This window comes from Diabrotica virgifera, chromosome 3 (genome assembly GCF_917563875.1).
Source record: "Diabrotica virgifera virgifera chromosome 3, PGI_DIABVI_V3a".
In the NCBI taxonomy this organism is placed as follows: Eukaryota; Metazoa; Arthropoda; class Insecta; order Coleoptera; family Chrysomelidae; genus Diabrotica; species Diabrotica virgifera.
In genome coordinates, this window is record NC_065445.1 from 84,162,235 (window position 1) to 84,178,564 (window position 16,330).

A 16,330-nucleotide genomic window follows, 5' to 3' on the forward strand; every position below is an offset into this window, starting at 1 on the left:
CTGGGGGCTTTGTTGTCTGTTTTTATCTCCTGTATGTGATCCTAGTTATATTCATGATGTTGAAATGCTCCATCAGGAAGCATGTTTTGTTACAGTCTATAGATGGTGTCCAGAAACTCTACCGACAAACGAAGACAGGAACTTATTCAGATAATTTTAAGATATTTTAACCTAATTCATCTAGTCCGAAAACGCTTCCTAAAGGAGCTAGAGCTCTTTGAAGATGGCGTCGTGTAAGTAGTTTTTCTTAAATAACTCCAGAACGCTTATATTGAGAAAAACGAAAACTGGTACACATATTTATCTTCCAGAGATAAATCGACTCCATGCATTGCGAATTTCTATTACCGATCATAGGCGTCCGTTTTGGGTAAGGCAACAAATATTTTATCGCATAACTTCTTTATCTTTAACTTTTGAGCATTTTTGACTCTGGATTATTAAATTGTGAGATATTCTACAACTAAAAGGTACTCTTGTTTTAGGTCGATAGGATACACCGTTTTCTAGAAAAATCGATTTGAAAAATTTTTCTTTTGAATTTAAAAAAAAAAAAAATTAAAAAAAAACCATTTAGAAATCTGAAAACTGGTACGTTTATTTATATTTCAGAGATGAATCGATTTCATTAACTGCGAATTTCTAGTACGGGTCATATGAGTCCGTTTTGGGTAGGTCAACGGTTATTTTATCGCATAATATTTTTGTCCTTAATTTTTAAGCATTTTTGACTCTAGAATATTAAGTTATGAGGTATTCTAATACTAAAAGTTACCCTTGCTTTAAGTTGATAAAATACACCGTTTTTTTTGAAAATTTTTTTCAATTTTTATTCAAATTTAAAAAACGAAAAATTTTCAATTCGATTTTTCTAGAAAACCGTGTGTCCTACGGACTTAAACCAAGAGTACCTTTTAGTACTAGAATACCTCACAATTTAATAATCCAGTGTCAAAAATGCTTAAAAGTTAAAGACATAAAAGTTATGTGATAAAATAACCGTTGCCCTACCCAAAACGGACGCCTATGATCGGTACTAGAAATTGGCAATAGATGGAATCGATTTATCTCTGAAAGATAAATAAACGTACCGATTTTCGTTTTTCTAAATTGAAGCGTTCTGGAGGTATTTAACAAAAACTAATTACAAGAAGCCATCTTCAAAGAGCTCTAGCTCCTTTAGGAAGCATTTTCGGACTAGGCGAATTGAGCTAAATTGTCTTAAAATTATCTGAAGAATCTCCTGTCTTCGTTTGTCGGTAGAGTTTCTGGACACCCTGTATAAACCTATCCTTATTTGTCCGTTTACTATGATATAAAAGATACGAAGGTGCAATGGAGAGTGCTTCTTAAGACACACATTATGCTGAGACAAGCAAGCTGTTAACCGTGCTTAGCTTCAATATTTCACTTCTTTGTTGCATCTTTAGTCGCAATACCAGGGATTCATATATTATTGTGGGATTAACCGAAAAGTTGTATATCCAATACATCATGTCCGGTTTAAGTCCCCATGTTAGCTGTGTATCTGTCCCACCATTATTATTCTGAGGGCATTAGGAAGTTGAAAAATCACTGGAATCATTGTATTGAGCTAAACATATTCTGAAAAAGTTAGTTTTCTTATTTCAAAGGAGTTTACTTATTAGACCAAATGAAGTATAACTTCATTCTACCTGAGTGAAAAAATATATGAAAATATTTATGGAAAATATGTGACGGATGATGCATTTTCAATGTCACACTTCGTCCTCTTCATCTTCTTCTTCTTCTTCTTCTTCTTCTTCTTCTTCTTTAAGTGCCATCTCCGCGACGAAGGTTAGCAATTATCATAGCTATTTTGACCTTCAAGGCAGCTGCTTCGAACAGTTGTCTTGAGCTGCAACCAAACCATATTCTCAGGTTCCTCAACCAAGAAACGCGTCTCCCTCCTACGCCTCTCTTACCCTCTATTTTTCCTTGAATTATATCACACAGCCCTATGTTATTTACCACACAATCATTTCATCTTCTCAGATCTTGTATATTAGCAACAATTAATAAAATATTATTCAAATTAGGTTATTAAAAAATGCAAACTACAATAATAGTGCAATGACCAAGTGCCAATATACATAATGATTACGTTTAAAAATAGTGAAAGTAGAACTGATAGGAATTTATCAAAATTGACGACTGACGATTTCTCTTTAAAATTAATAGTATGTAGTCTACCCTCATGCTTAATTAAAACTAATAACGGTTTTTATTTTAATTATTTATATTCTCGATGTATTAATTCAACAAATAATCTTACTTTCTAACTGACTACAAAAAAATGTTATAACACGCAAAATAAATTTCTACCATTTAGATACTGTACAGACAAAAGGTTAATACCCTCTATTCTTGTTAATTTTAATCTGTCTATCCATACGAAACACTTTGAAATTAAATTGTTAATCTTGAATTTATTTTTAATCTGCACTATTATAGTAATTAAAGTAATGTAAGCCATAAATAGTTATTTATGAAAGAGTTGAAGTATGCTTTTTGCGAACGCACGCGATGTTTAGAGCACGAGCGACAGCGGATCGAGTGCTATACATCGCGTAAGTTTGCAAAAAGTACTTCACGCACAGTTTAGTACAATATTTTATCTACGATAAACAATATAAAAAACAGCAACTCTTCGTCACTGGAATTCATTTCTATTCTACAATTTTTAGAACTTTGACATTTCAAAATTCTAATTTTATTTAAACCACAAAACTGTCAAAGCTTTTGTCTTAATTTATTGCTCACATGTCATCACCATGACAACGCGAAAGTTAAGGATATTTTATTATATAAAAGTGAGCCAAAAAACAGAGCGAAAAAGTAAATCTCATTTAAAATACATTGTTATTTCACGCAAATTTTAAATCCTTCACGCACTGCTATCTATAATTACAGTTTTCACAAACTAAAAACTTATACATAATATGAGATAGAGTAGATAAAATATATTATACAGGGATGAGCGCTCTAATAACCGGCAAAATAACAGAAAAGATGGAAAACATATTAAGTTGTGAGAACTAGTGGAAGTGGCAAATTTAGTGATAAAATCCTTTAAGTTTATATTTTATTTATTGTTTTCATCTTGAGACGTATCAGAGAAGTATGTCAACTCAAACTGTTATTGTCACAGCGGCAGTTGCCAAACTCGTCCGGTACGTCTAAAGGTGGGAAACAATAAATATAATGTAAATTTATAGGTTTTTATCCCTAAATTTCCCACCTTCATAAGTTTCATTTCTGTTGTTCACAACTTAATATGTTTTCCATCCGTGACCCGTCAAAATGGCCCGGTCAAAACAACCCCGTCAAAATAGCCCGGATACAAAAAAGCCTCGACAAAATAGCCCGTAAACAAAATAGCCCCGACAAAATAAATCGCACACAAAATAGCCCCGGTCAAGAGAGCCCCGACTAAAACAGCCCCGGCGAAAACACCCCCAATAAAAAGTTTTACCTTTTAACGGAGTAAGCACCATTTATTTTAAATTACTATTCTAATTGGGAAATAAGCCACAATTTAACTTAAAAAAGTATTTTACTAACGTTTCGACTTCCACTTCGGACGTCGTTGTCTAAATACAAAATATTAATAAATTAAACAAAAATGTTGTTGCTGAGTAAAAAAATTCTTCTAATAATTTAATTTAATCTGATTCATTCATATCGGCAATTCAGACACACAGTATGGTGCAAATGAAAGGAATAAATTATTCGTTATTTCGTAAACCCACGACGTTAAGGAAAAATCCTGAAACAGGTCGATTTTTATTTTTAAATTACGATATTTTGGTATATGTCATACTAGTGACGTCATTCATCTGGGCGTGATGACGTAATCGATGATTTTTAAATGAGAACAGGGGTCGTGTGCTAGCTCATTTGAAAGGATATTTAATTCTCTATTCAGTAATATAAACATATACGTAATTATTTATACAAGGTTTCCAAAAACGTTTTTTTAATTTAAATTATTTGACAAAAAAGAAGAATGTAGGTAATTTATTTAATTCAAAATATATTTTACTGATGTCAGAAATCAGACAAAAATGTTTATATCACAAATAAATTTTGATTTTCGCTTAAATTAAATGTTCAAACTTCCAAGAGGCAGATGGCTGGCGGGAGCTGGCTTGAACATTGAATTTAATCGAAAAGCAGAACACATTTAATCGAAACAGAAGACAGGGTTCGAGTTCCTTGAAAAGACCATTTTTATTTAATGTGGTTAAGATAAACATCTGAATAGAGGATAATTACCATTTCCGAAAAAAATTATTTTTAAGGGATTATTTCAAGATTAATTCTGAAGGGAGCTTTTTTGTCGGGACTATTTTGTCGGGGCTATTTTGTGGGTGAGCTATTACTCCGCAGCTATTTTGTCTGCAGGCTATTTTGTCGGAGTTATTTTGTGTGCGGGATATTATGTCGGGTTTATTTTGTCGGAGCTTTTTCGACGCGGCTATTTTGACGGGGTATCGTTTTTTTATCTTTTGCGTTATTTTTCCAGTTATTAGCGCGCTCATCACTGTATACAGAGAGGTTCAAAATTATGCAATAAATTCATTTTTGCCAGAATAGGCCACTTTGAAGAAAAATTTATTTTTAAATTATGATTTTTTGATATATATATATCATACTAGTGACTTCATCCATCTGGGCCTGATGATGTAATCAATGATTTTTTTTAAATCAGAGTAGGGGTCGCGTGCTAGTTTATTTGAAAGGTTATAATTGACACAACAAGAAGAATGTTTTTAATTTTTTAATTCAAAATACATTTTACTGTTGTCATAGAACAGAAAAATAAACGATTTCACCAATAAACATTGCTTTTCGCTTAAATTAAATGTTCAAACTGCCAAGAGGCAGGAGGATGGCAGCTTGAATATTGAATTTAAGCAAAAAGCAATGTTTATTTCTAAAATAAACATTTTGTCTGTTTTCTGTTTCCAGCAGTAAAATGGATTTTGAATTAAATAAATTACATGCGAGTTTTGAACCTTGCGATACTTGCATACATTCTTCTTTTTGTGTCAAATAATTTAATTCAAAACAAATTATTTTGGACACCCTGCATACATAATTATATTGATGCTCATATTACTGAATAGAAAATTGAATAACCTTTCAAATGAGCTAGTACACGACTTCTATTCTCATTTAAAAAAATAATCAATTACGTCATTGCGCTATCACATGAATGACGTCACCACTATGAATATATGCCAAAAAAATCGTAATTTAAAAATAAAAGTCGACCTGTCTCGAGATTTTTCTCCAAAGTGGCCTATTCTAGAAAAAATGAATTAATTCCATATTTTGAAACTCTTTAAAATATACATGGCATGTTTTGCAACAAAAATGAAAAAAAAATGTATGCGATGAAATGCAACCGCAGATACATATTTTTGACTGGTTGATCGTCATCAGTACGATAACTACCAACAAAATATCCTATTGAGCCTCTGGACGATCAAAATCGTAAAATTTAGGGAGATTTCTGATCATATCCAGTCTCCCGTATCCCGTATTCCCAGCAGAAATTTATGCAATATTGCATTGTGCAAGAGAGCTCAACACGAGGGTCTTTGAACTTAATGAAATTAATAATAACATATAGGCGGTTGTAGGGTCCCTCAGAAGCCTTAAGGTAGTCTGAAGGCAAACATAGAAAGATGCAATAGTAGTGCTAAAGTGCAGTTTCAGCTAAAGCTGAAAAATCAGTAGGAACCAGTTTAGAATCGTAACAGGATTCCGTCAGTTAAGAGATAGCTTAAGTCAGCTAAGTGCCAGCTAAGACACATAGGTTGTTTTATTGAGACTTTGATAAAGACATAGTGTAGATATTATCAATCATTGTTAAACATAGGCCTCATCTAAATATTTCCATCTAATTATGTTCTTATTGTAACCTTATTAATACTTTTGAAAGAAAGATAGTATATGAAGAATAAGATTAAACCACGAGTTATATTACAGAGAACTATCTATAGCAAATTATGCAAAAATACAAATATTGCGCTGGGCAGGTCATCTTAGTAGAACACTTAGCAGAACTATGGTGGGACGTCGGCTAGTGGGAAGACCAAGGAAGAGGTGGATAGACGAAGGGAGAACCGGTGCTAAACAGATATTGAGGGTGGACAACTGGAGGACAGCAGCCAGAGACAGAGGTACTTGGAGGCGGATGCCTCCAAGTATAAGTTCAGGGTCTTTTTGACTTCGTTTGTCTGCCTGTGATCTCCACTCAAGTTATTTTTTTGACTACCTTCCATACTTGTCTATTGGTCCTCTGAAAAGATGGTAAGATGAGCAGTTTAATAATTCTATGAAGAAGTTGAGACAAGATATCTGGTCCCCATCTTGACCCCAAACGCTATGATTTTCCATGATAATTTTTAATACAATTATACTTTGATTTCCACTTCAAAAATTGTTATCAAATAATGAAAATCGATGCATCAAATAAACTTAATTTTAAAGTAAAATTGTGGCTTATTCCAAACAAAAATAGCAAATTATATAAATACACTGCGGTGCAAAAAAAATCGATCCACTAAAAATTTGGTCATTTTTGTTGTTTCGAATTTCCTAAACCTGTTGTCCGATTTAAGTGATTTTTTATCACGTTATAGCCTTATTCATTCACAATATCGCTAAAATAATATTGTTGCAAGGCAGTCAAACTGTCATTGTATACCGGGTGTACGAATCAAACTGTATTTTTTTCTCAAAGCTCGCATCACCCTGTGGATTATTCTAGTATTTATAAAATACTGAAATTAAAACCCAACTATAGCCTCAGGTTTTCTTAACATTTTGTCTTTCGATTCATTCGCTTATGTTGGATAATACAAAAGTTAGGTACTTTAACAACTGGCCATGTTCGTCATCAGTACAGGGTGTTCCTAAATAAGTGCGACAATCTTTAAGGGGTAATTTTACATGAGAAAATAATGACAATTTGCTTTATAATCATATGTCCGCAACGCTTCGTTTCCGTGATACGGGATGTTCAATTTTTTTTTACAAACTGACGATTTATTTATTGCTTTAAAACCAGTTGAGATATGCAAATCAATTTTGGTGGGTTTTAAGACGTAGTTATTGCACATTTTTTGACATACAATTAAGAATTTAATATTCACCATTGGTGCGCAAACGGGTATTATGACCCGTACGCATAATATTACTCGTACGCACGCCAATGGTGAATATACAATTTTTAATTGTATGTTCAAAAATTTGCAATAACTATGTCTTAAAGCCCACCAAATTTCATTTGCATATCTTAACTGGTTTTAAAGCAATAAATAAATCGTCAGTTTGTAAAAAAAATAGAACATCCCGTATCTCGGAAACGAAGCGTTTGCGGACATATGATTATACAGAAAATTGTCATTATTTTCTCATGTAAAATTACCCCTTAAAGTTTTTCGCACTTATTTAGAAAACACCCTGTACTGATGACGAACATGGCCAGTTGTTAAAGTACCTAACTTTTTTATTATCTAACATAAGCGAATGAATCGAAAGACAAAATGTTAAGAAAACCTGAGGCTATAGCTGGGTTTTCAGTATTTTATAAAATGATAGAATAATCCACAGGGTGATACGAACTTTGAGAAAAAAGCACAGTTTGATTCGTACACCCGGTATACAATGACAGTTTGACTGTCTAGTAACAATATTATTACAGCGATATTGTCAATGAATAAGGCTATAACGTGGTAAAAAATCGCTTAAATCGGACAACAGATTTAGGAAATTCGAAACATCAAAAATAACCAAATTTTTAGTGGATCGATTTTTTTGCACCGTAGTGTAATATGTTTAATTGATTTGCAACTGGTAACTTTGTAACATTATAACAAAATAGTGATCAGACTAAAAATGACATACGTAACAGAACCACAACCTGACACAGAGAGCACAGAAATAATTCTAGAAACTGTCGAGATGAAAACTTTAAGAACAGTCGATTGTAGCACACCATGGCACAGAGCTAGAAGTACAGATATACGACGAAGGTGCAAGGTGGAAAACATCAAGGAGTAAGGAATAGAAGAGTAGAATGGTACGATCACATAAGCTGAATGAGAACAAATAGAACTAGTACGGACGGCGAGAGACGGCTGCCTCATAGGAAGATGATTAGTGGGAAAACCAGAAAAACAGACAGTTATGTCTCCATAAAAAGAAGAAGAGGAAGAGAAAATTTGTAACTTGAAGTGTAAAGTGTTATGATTCGTGAAGCATGCTCTGCTTCACTTTACATTCGACTAACAAATTAAAATAGACGTACAATTCGTCATCTTAACTTATTCTCCCTTAACTAAAGAACATTGAAAATAACTTTTTAACAAATAAAATCAGAGTGACATTTTCAGGTAAGAAAGATAACACATGCTTTCCTTAAAAATTAAGTTCATGGCTATTGGGGAAAGAAAACAATAAGTAATAAGTCATCTTCCGACTTCTTGGAGGTCAGAAAGTATAAAGGTTACTAACCTAGTGTGTGTCAAAGACCTTTATTTAGTTACAGCTTATCTGGAGGTCCGTGAAAAATTCAATCTGAAGCTAGTTTATTATTTTATAAAAGTTTATGTATTTTTCATAAAATCTAATTAGTCTTAAACAAGCGGAATAATCAGCTATTATAATTTCTAACCGAAATAACCAAGTATACTACAATCACACTAAAGATGCACTAAAAATACACCAAGACACGTTGAATGTTACGAGGAGTACTGCCAAATCATCATTGACAATGTATATGTTACCGTAAAAACCCGATTTCAGTTAAAACCCGAATTTACTAGAAAAAACTAGTTTTAACTGTGGGCTTTAGACAATTCTAGTTTTAACTAGTGAAAACTAGAACTATCAAATATTTTCAGTTAATTCTAGTTGAGACTAAACATATTTCAGTCAAAACTAGTTTTTACTAAACTTTTCAGTAATTTCCAGATTCAACTAAAACTCGGTAAATAATTTGCTACCCCGGTCGTTTGCAAATAATTTCTCTTAAACGTAAAATACTGGACAAGATCGTAAACGGAAAATACGCAAGTCCTTTTGACCACGTTGTTGTGTTATTGTCTTCCATCCAGGCTGCTACCATTTTCTTGATGTCTTGGTTAGCTCGCTCGACTGAACGAAGACTCTGGTTGTGCCTCAGGGGCGGCATTTGCCCCCCCCCCCGACCCTGAAAATGACTGAAATTTACAAAAAATACATCAATTTTCATCATTACATCATATATAATGTATTGTATATTTATTGCTTGCCCCCCCCCCAATCAAAATTTCAAATGACGCCCCTGCTGTGCCTTGGTTTTCCATGAACTAATTTTGCCTCTAGCTAGTATGACATTACCTCATTTATAACTGCATTACCGAACTCTCGACCAAATGCATGGTGCGCCAGAAGTCAAGAATATATCCGTTAATTCAAAAGCAACTTCTTCCGTCCTCTTACTTTGTAATGGTCTCAAGAAAACAAATTTTGTTAATTGGTCTTGATAAACCATAAAAAACTTGTAGCCGTGATCATCTTGTGATTGTTGACCGATCAAATCTACCTAACAGCGACTGTTCATTTCTGAATGCAATTTAGGTTTCGACACAAGACCCCTCTTCGCTTTACTCTTTACAGGTTTCACACATTGATATAAAATTATTGAACATATCAATTGTTATATTTGCGTATTTTCTGGCGGTTTAGTCTTTAACCTATCCCAACCTCCATAACCAATAGCAACGTGGGCTGATTCAATTATGTCAAAAATGTTTTCAACAGGTACATAATATTGAAATTTGTTCGGAATTTCTAGTTTTAACTGAATTTAGCAGTCAAATCTAGTTTTGGCTAGTTAAAACTAGAATTGTCTAAAGCGCATAGTTAAAACTAGTTTTTCCTAGTAAATTCGGGTTTTAACTGAAATCGGGTTTTAACGGTAACATATATACATTGTTAATCCCAAATAATGTGATACAAAGTTTATATATATTATGTAAATCATGATTCGGTAGTGCTCCTCGTAACATTCAACATGCCTTGGTTTGTTTATTTCTAGTGCATCTTTATTGTGATTTTAGTATAGATGGCTAAATTTTATTACACAAACATCTGTCTAAACGTAAAATTCTCAAAAGTAAATATGTATATATATTTGTAGAATTTTCTCTTTACAACGTTAAACCCTGAACTTGTAGTTCTACAAACTTGATAATATTTGCATGCCATGACTAATAATCCGTTTACACAGCGACGCTTCAAACATCCTTAAACCGAAAAGGTTAAAAATCGTCAAACAAAAACTGAGAGAGCAACAATTCTCCTTCATAATATCGCAAAACAAATACATGATTCAAAAAACTAAATATCTACTTGTTAAGATACCTAGGTTAGATACCTAAGCACAAAGAACCCGGAAGATTACGAGGCATATAAAGTAAAAATGAAAGAGGTTAAACTAGCGGTGAAAGCAGGAAAGGAAAGGTCAAGGAAGAGGTTTGGACAAAAAATTATCGGGAAAACCAAAAACTCTTTTACGGCGCATTAAAGCAACTCAGACAAATGAAAGAGCACACGATTCCGAATATAAATGACAAGAATGGAAACGTACTAACAGAAGAAAAACAAATAATGAACAGATGGAGAGAACATTTCAAAGAGCTAACACATGCAGACATGAACACCATAGGGGAGATACAAGAAAGAAATGAAGAACAAGTGGAATCCATAACAAGAGAGGAATTAGAGAAAGCAATAGAAAGAGTAAAATTAGGCAAAGCACCAGGAAAGGGTCATATAACCCTGGAAATGATAAAATTCATGGGAATAGAGGCAATGGACAGCATGAAAGAACTAATGAGTGATATCATAAATAGAGCAGAAATACCAAAGGACTGGAAAGACATTTTATTACCAATACACAAAAAGGGAGACAAGAGAAACTGTAATAATTACCGAGGTATCACCATATTATCAAGTATCCCTGGGAAGGTATTCACAAGAATAATATAGATAAGAATAAAAACCCAAATAGAAACAACTATGGAAGAAACATAGTGTGGATTCAGGAAGGACAGAAGCACGCTAGACCTAATATTCACAATAAGACGAGTAAGTGAGAAGGCAATCAATAAGAATAGAGATATACATATATGCTTCATCGACCTGTAAAAGGCGTTTGACGGAATCCGAAGAAAGGACGTAAGGAAGACACTAAAAGAAAGGGGAGTCGACAGACACATAATAGAAGTAATAAAGGATATGTACAAAAATAATACAAATACAGTAAGAACCAATAACGAAGAATCCAGATAATTTTCTACAAGTCAAGGCGTCAAACAGGGATGCGTGTTGAGTCCACTGCTATTCTCAGTGGTACTGGATAAAGCAATAAAGAAAGCCAAGAAAAGAATGAGAAAACTAACATTAGGATACTGGCAAATGAAACAGACTTAACCATCGGAGCTACTATTTGCAGACGACATGCTATTGATAGCAGAAAACAGAGAAGACTCACAGAACAATCTTGGAATCTTAGAAGAAGAGTTATTAAACATAAATATGAAAATTAATACAGAGAAAACAAAAATAATGATAATTTCAAATACGAGGAAGATACACGCAATAGAAGTAAGACGGGAAACAACTGGAGCAAGTGGAATATCTTAAATACCTAGGAATAATAATTGAATCAAATGGTAAACAAGATATGGAAATAAACGAGAGAATGGGACGAACAGGAAGCTTATTTAACACTATGAAAACAACATTTTTGGAGAAAAAGGAGATACCGGAGAAAGTAAAAACGGCAGTCGTTAGATCAGTAGTTACACCAACAATCATGTATAGCAGCGAGACATAGACATTGATGGGGAGACGAAAATCCAGAGTCAATGCTAAAAATTAGGTTCCTGAGGAAAATAACAATCAGACAAAACCTAAAACTAGAACCAATTAATGAAAAAGTAGTAGAGGGCAACTTAGATGGTTCTAGCACGTATGTAGAATGTCAAACGAGAGACTAACAAAACGAGTGTTCGAAACGAGAGTGCAGGGGAAAAACAAAAGAGGAAGACCAAGAGTTATGTGGGTAGATGAAATCAGGAAAGAAGCCGATAAGAAAGGATTGACATTGGTAAGTGCAAGAAACCTAACACCCGATAAAGGCTTAGGACTAAGTAAGTAAGTAAGTTTATTTATTTAGCGTATGGCTTAAGTACATCACAGAATATATCTAGATTTATGCATTATACAATGCATCACAAACAGATGTCCAGTTTTTTTATATATTCGATTGACCTTTCAGTTTCCATTACACAGTCTAGACATTGCCTAATCTAGCTGTTATTATATCTATGAAGTTTACCCCATCTGTAGAGGGAGTCGGCGCATCTTCCACAGTTTGTTCGAATTCATAGTTCAATTCGATAGTAAGTAAGTAATATCACAAAACAAATACATGGTTAAAAAACTAAATGCCTACTTACTTGTTAAGGGGCACATTGGTGAGACACTGGAAATTGTTGCGTACGCTCCGTAAACTGGCAAGAATTTGTGCAAACGGTGTGACGATAAGGTCTTCTCCATGGCTGAAAATACAAAAAGCATTCGTTTAGAGTGTTTTTCATAAAGTGTTACTATTAAATTAATAGGCGAGGCAATGAAGCAGAATAAAGCCCAAAATCTAACAAACTTTTGTCGTTAGATGGATCCCAATTAAACTTTTTAGATTCGATTTGCAAGAGCCTTGAAAGTTTGTGAACAAAAGTGATTTCCGTAAATTATTTTCGAATTACAATATTCTCATTTATCATCACTTCGAAATGCATTTTGGAAAATGCCTTTTCCTTGATCAATACTGCAATTTTCATTTCGTCCTCATTATTTTTATTCACAAAGTTTTCAAATGCTCTTATGAATCAAATGTAAAAAGTTTCTTTGAGATTCATCCAACTGCAATAATTTGGTTTTGCTTCATTTCCTTGCCTATAACATAAAACCTACTACCTAACCCTATCATTCTAGGATGCTTTAATCATGCTCTAACAAGTAAACGAATGACAAAATGATAGCTTTTGCTAGATTAACGGAAACTTATTCATGGTGACTTAAAGACACAATACATTTTACGAAATATTCTAAAGGTACACTTATTTCTTATTAATCTGTCGAGAGCAACCAATGATATTTTCTGACGATTTACATCTACATGATATCTGTGTCATACGGAATCACAAGATCGTACAGAAATTTTTGAGAATATAGATCAGAATTCGCCTAACTCTTACATTATACGATTGGTGTGTTGTAGTCCTTAAGAAGTAGTAACTCTAATGGTAGGGGAGTACAAACGGGGATTGTTGCAGTTAATCGGGCTTGTCAGAAAATCACATGGTGAGTTAATGGGTGGAATGTATAAAACGTAGTAGGTGCTTTTGTGGAGAAGAACACTACACAACAGAAGTACCTAATAAACTATTTTTAATGGGACATAATTTTTACAGAAGTACCTACTACTGACCTGAAATATCTACTACAAAACGTAGCGCCAGCCGTGTCTGCATTACACCAATCGTGATGGAACTAATTTTCCATGTGCTTGTGATTTGTGAATTCACATTTGACGTACCAAATTATTAGAATAATTGTACATGAGTAAAAATGAGTTACTCAGATTCCGAGGCGACAAAAGAGTTACGCGAGGATAAAAATTAACAATAATTGTTATTTGTTAATCTTTTTGAGAATTATTAAATTTTATTTGATAAAAGAATGACCAAAAAAATTAAGAATCTTCTCCCTAGTTTGTAGATTTTTCTATGACACACATTCATTAATGCTGCCATATCGTAACACAAAAATTCCTACGCCGAAGTCGTCAATCCACCAACTTCACTTAAACTGAAGCAAATACTACTAAACTATAGCAAATACTTCAAAAGCGTGGTACATTCTTCTACGTATCTGGAAATAGTAGCAGATGCTACGGGGGAAAGTAAATGCTTTGTAAGTGTAGTAAAATCTTCAAAAATGTAGTACGTACTTGAAGCATTAGCAGGTACTACGTTTTATGCATTCCACCCATTGCTGATCGATGCAGTTTGATTGGTTTTAGGATCTTCTTGTGGTTTTACCACCAGGTTGCTAGCTTTATTTATAACTCTTCTCTCTTATCCGGGCTTAGAACAGTGGTAGTAAAATATAATTTCCAATGAAATACACAGTTGAAAATAACATAAAGTCTTGAAATTACTTTCTACACCTAATAGTCCAACATATTAAGAAACAATCTAGTTGATTAACATTTTGTATAATTTATTAGGACGTATTTAGCGGATAGTTGTAACTTTGCAGTTTGTTTACAATTTATTAAATAAATATTTATGTATTTACTAAAAAAGTTAAGCTATATTTTACGAAAATTTGGCGAATTATTTTGTCGATGAAGTGGTGAATGCGCCAAATATTATGATTAGTATAAGTTTTAATATTATACAGGGTGTAACGAAAATACAGGTCATAAATTTAATCACATATTCTGGGACCAAAAATAGTTTGATTGAACCTAACTTACCTTAGTACAAATGTGCATATAAAAAAAGTTACAACCCTTTGAAGTTACAAAATGAAAATCGATTTTTTCCAATATATCGAAAACTATTAAAGATTTTTTATTGAAAATGGACATATGGCATTTTGATGACAGTAGCATCTTAAGAAAAAATTATAGTGAAATTTGGACACCCTATAAAAATTTTATGGGGTTTAGTGCCTTTAAACCCCCCCAAACTTTTGTGTACGTTCCAAATAAATTGTTATTGTAGTACCATTACTTAAACACAATATTTTTAAAACTTTTTTGGCTCTTAGCACTTTTTTCGAAAATTCAGTTTTTATCGAGATATTTTAAATATTTGTCAAATCCACCACATATTTGTATATGGTTAAGTACGATTATGGAGACTTAGTAAAAATATGAAAATTTATGTATGATTTACATTTTTAGGTATATTTTGAACCGTATTAAAAAAGAAGCCATATCTCGATAAAAGTTGCCTTCTTGAAAAAATACAAAGAGGCAAAAAAGTTTTAAAAATATTTAAGTTAACTAATGGTACCACAATAATAATTTAATTGGAACGTACAGAAAAGTTTGGGGGGGTTTAAGGGAACAAAACCCCCATAAAATTTTTATGGGGAGCACAAATTTCACTATAATTTTTCTTTAAGATGCTTCTGCCGTAAGAATGCCACATATCTATTTTAAATAAAAAATCTCTAATAGTTTTCGATATATTCGAAAAAATCGATTTTCATTTTGTAACTTCAAAGGGCTATAACTTTTTTTATGTGCATATTTGTACTAAGGTAAGTTAGGTTCATTCGAACTATTTTTGGTCCCAGAATATGTGATTTAATTTATGACCTGTATTTTTGTTACACCCTGTATAATTAGTTGTTCATAATTTAACAATATCATACACTGCCGTGCATAACGTTAGGACAAACCCGTAATTTGCAGGCAATGTACATTTTTTTCTTCAGATGTAATATAGTATAGTAGTAAATAGTTGTAACTAGCGTAGTAGATATTGTAGTTGACGTTAACGTAATTAATAGTATAGTAGTAATATTATACTAACTGATTTTGCAAAAAATTGAAGAAAATCTTCTGTGTAAAAGGTATATTTATTTAAAACCCTGGTGTGTAAAAGGTATATTTATTTAAAATGTAGCCCTTTATTGGGGTTTTAAATAAATATACCTTTTACACAGAAGATTTTCTTCAATTTTTGTAATTAATGGTATACAGCCAGTTATAGGAAATTTTTCCTCATGGGTTTGCAAAAAAGTTTTTGTTGTTCAAAGTTTATTAAAAGTAATGGAAATGACAGCAGCAAAAGTGACGAAGTCAGTGTACGATAACAGTTATTTATAACCATATATTTTCAACTTGTAAATAAGTGAGAAAAAGTGGAGAATAAATTTCTAAAAATATTCAGAAATTGATTATTATAGAACCTCAGCGCAGTGGTAAAAAAACAACTAAACCTAAATTTATATATGTATTTATGTTTGACAGAATGAACATTGAAAGATTAATAGCTAACAATAAAGTAAAAATAAAAAGTAGCTATTCGATAAGTTGATTGGAACTTGAATATTTTTCACAAATTCGCGGTGTAAAACAATACAGATCGGCTGAGTTTAAAGTAAAACCAACCAATAAACTAGACAGTGATGTATTTACAAATATCGGTAGTAAGAG

At 32.8% G+C, this 16,330-nt stretch overlaps 1 protein-coding gene across 8 annotated transcripts in view; it reads right to left on the minus strand.

Moving 5' to 3' along the window:
- LOC114327290 (cAMP-specific 3',5'-cyclic phosphodiesterase) overlaps positions 1–16,330 on the minus strand; it is a 1,080,669-nt gene that overhangs the window by 342,067 nt on the left and 722,272 nt on the right. For all 8 annotated transcript variants that reach the window (XM_050646630.1, XM_050646629.1, XM_050646632.1 and 5 more), the window contains one exon: positions 12,549–12,650. In XM_050646630.1, coding sequence (XP_050502587.1) covers positions 12,549–12,650 — 102 coding nt within the window. The remainder of the gene's footprint in view (positions 1–12,548; positions 12,651–16,330) is intronic.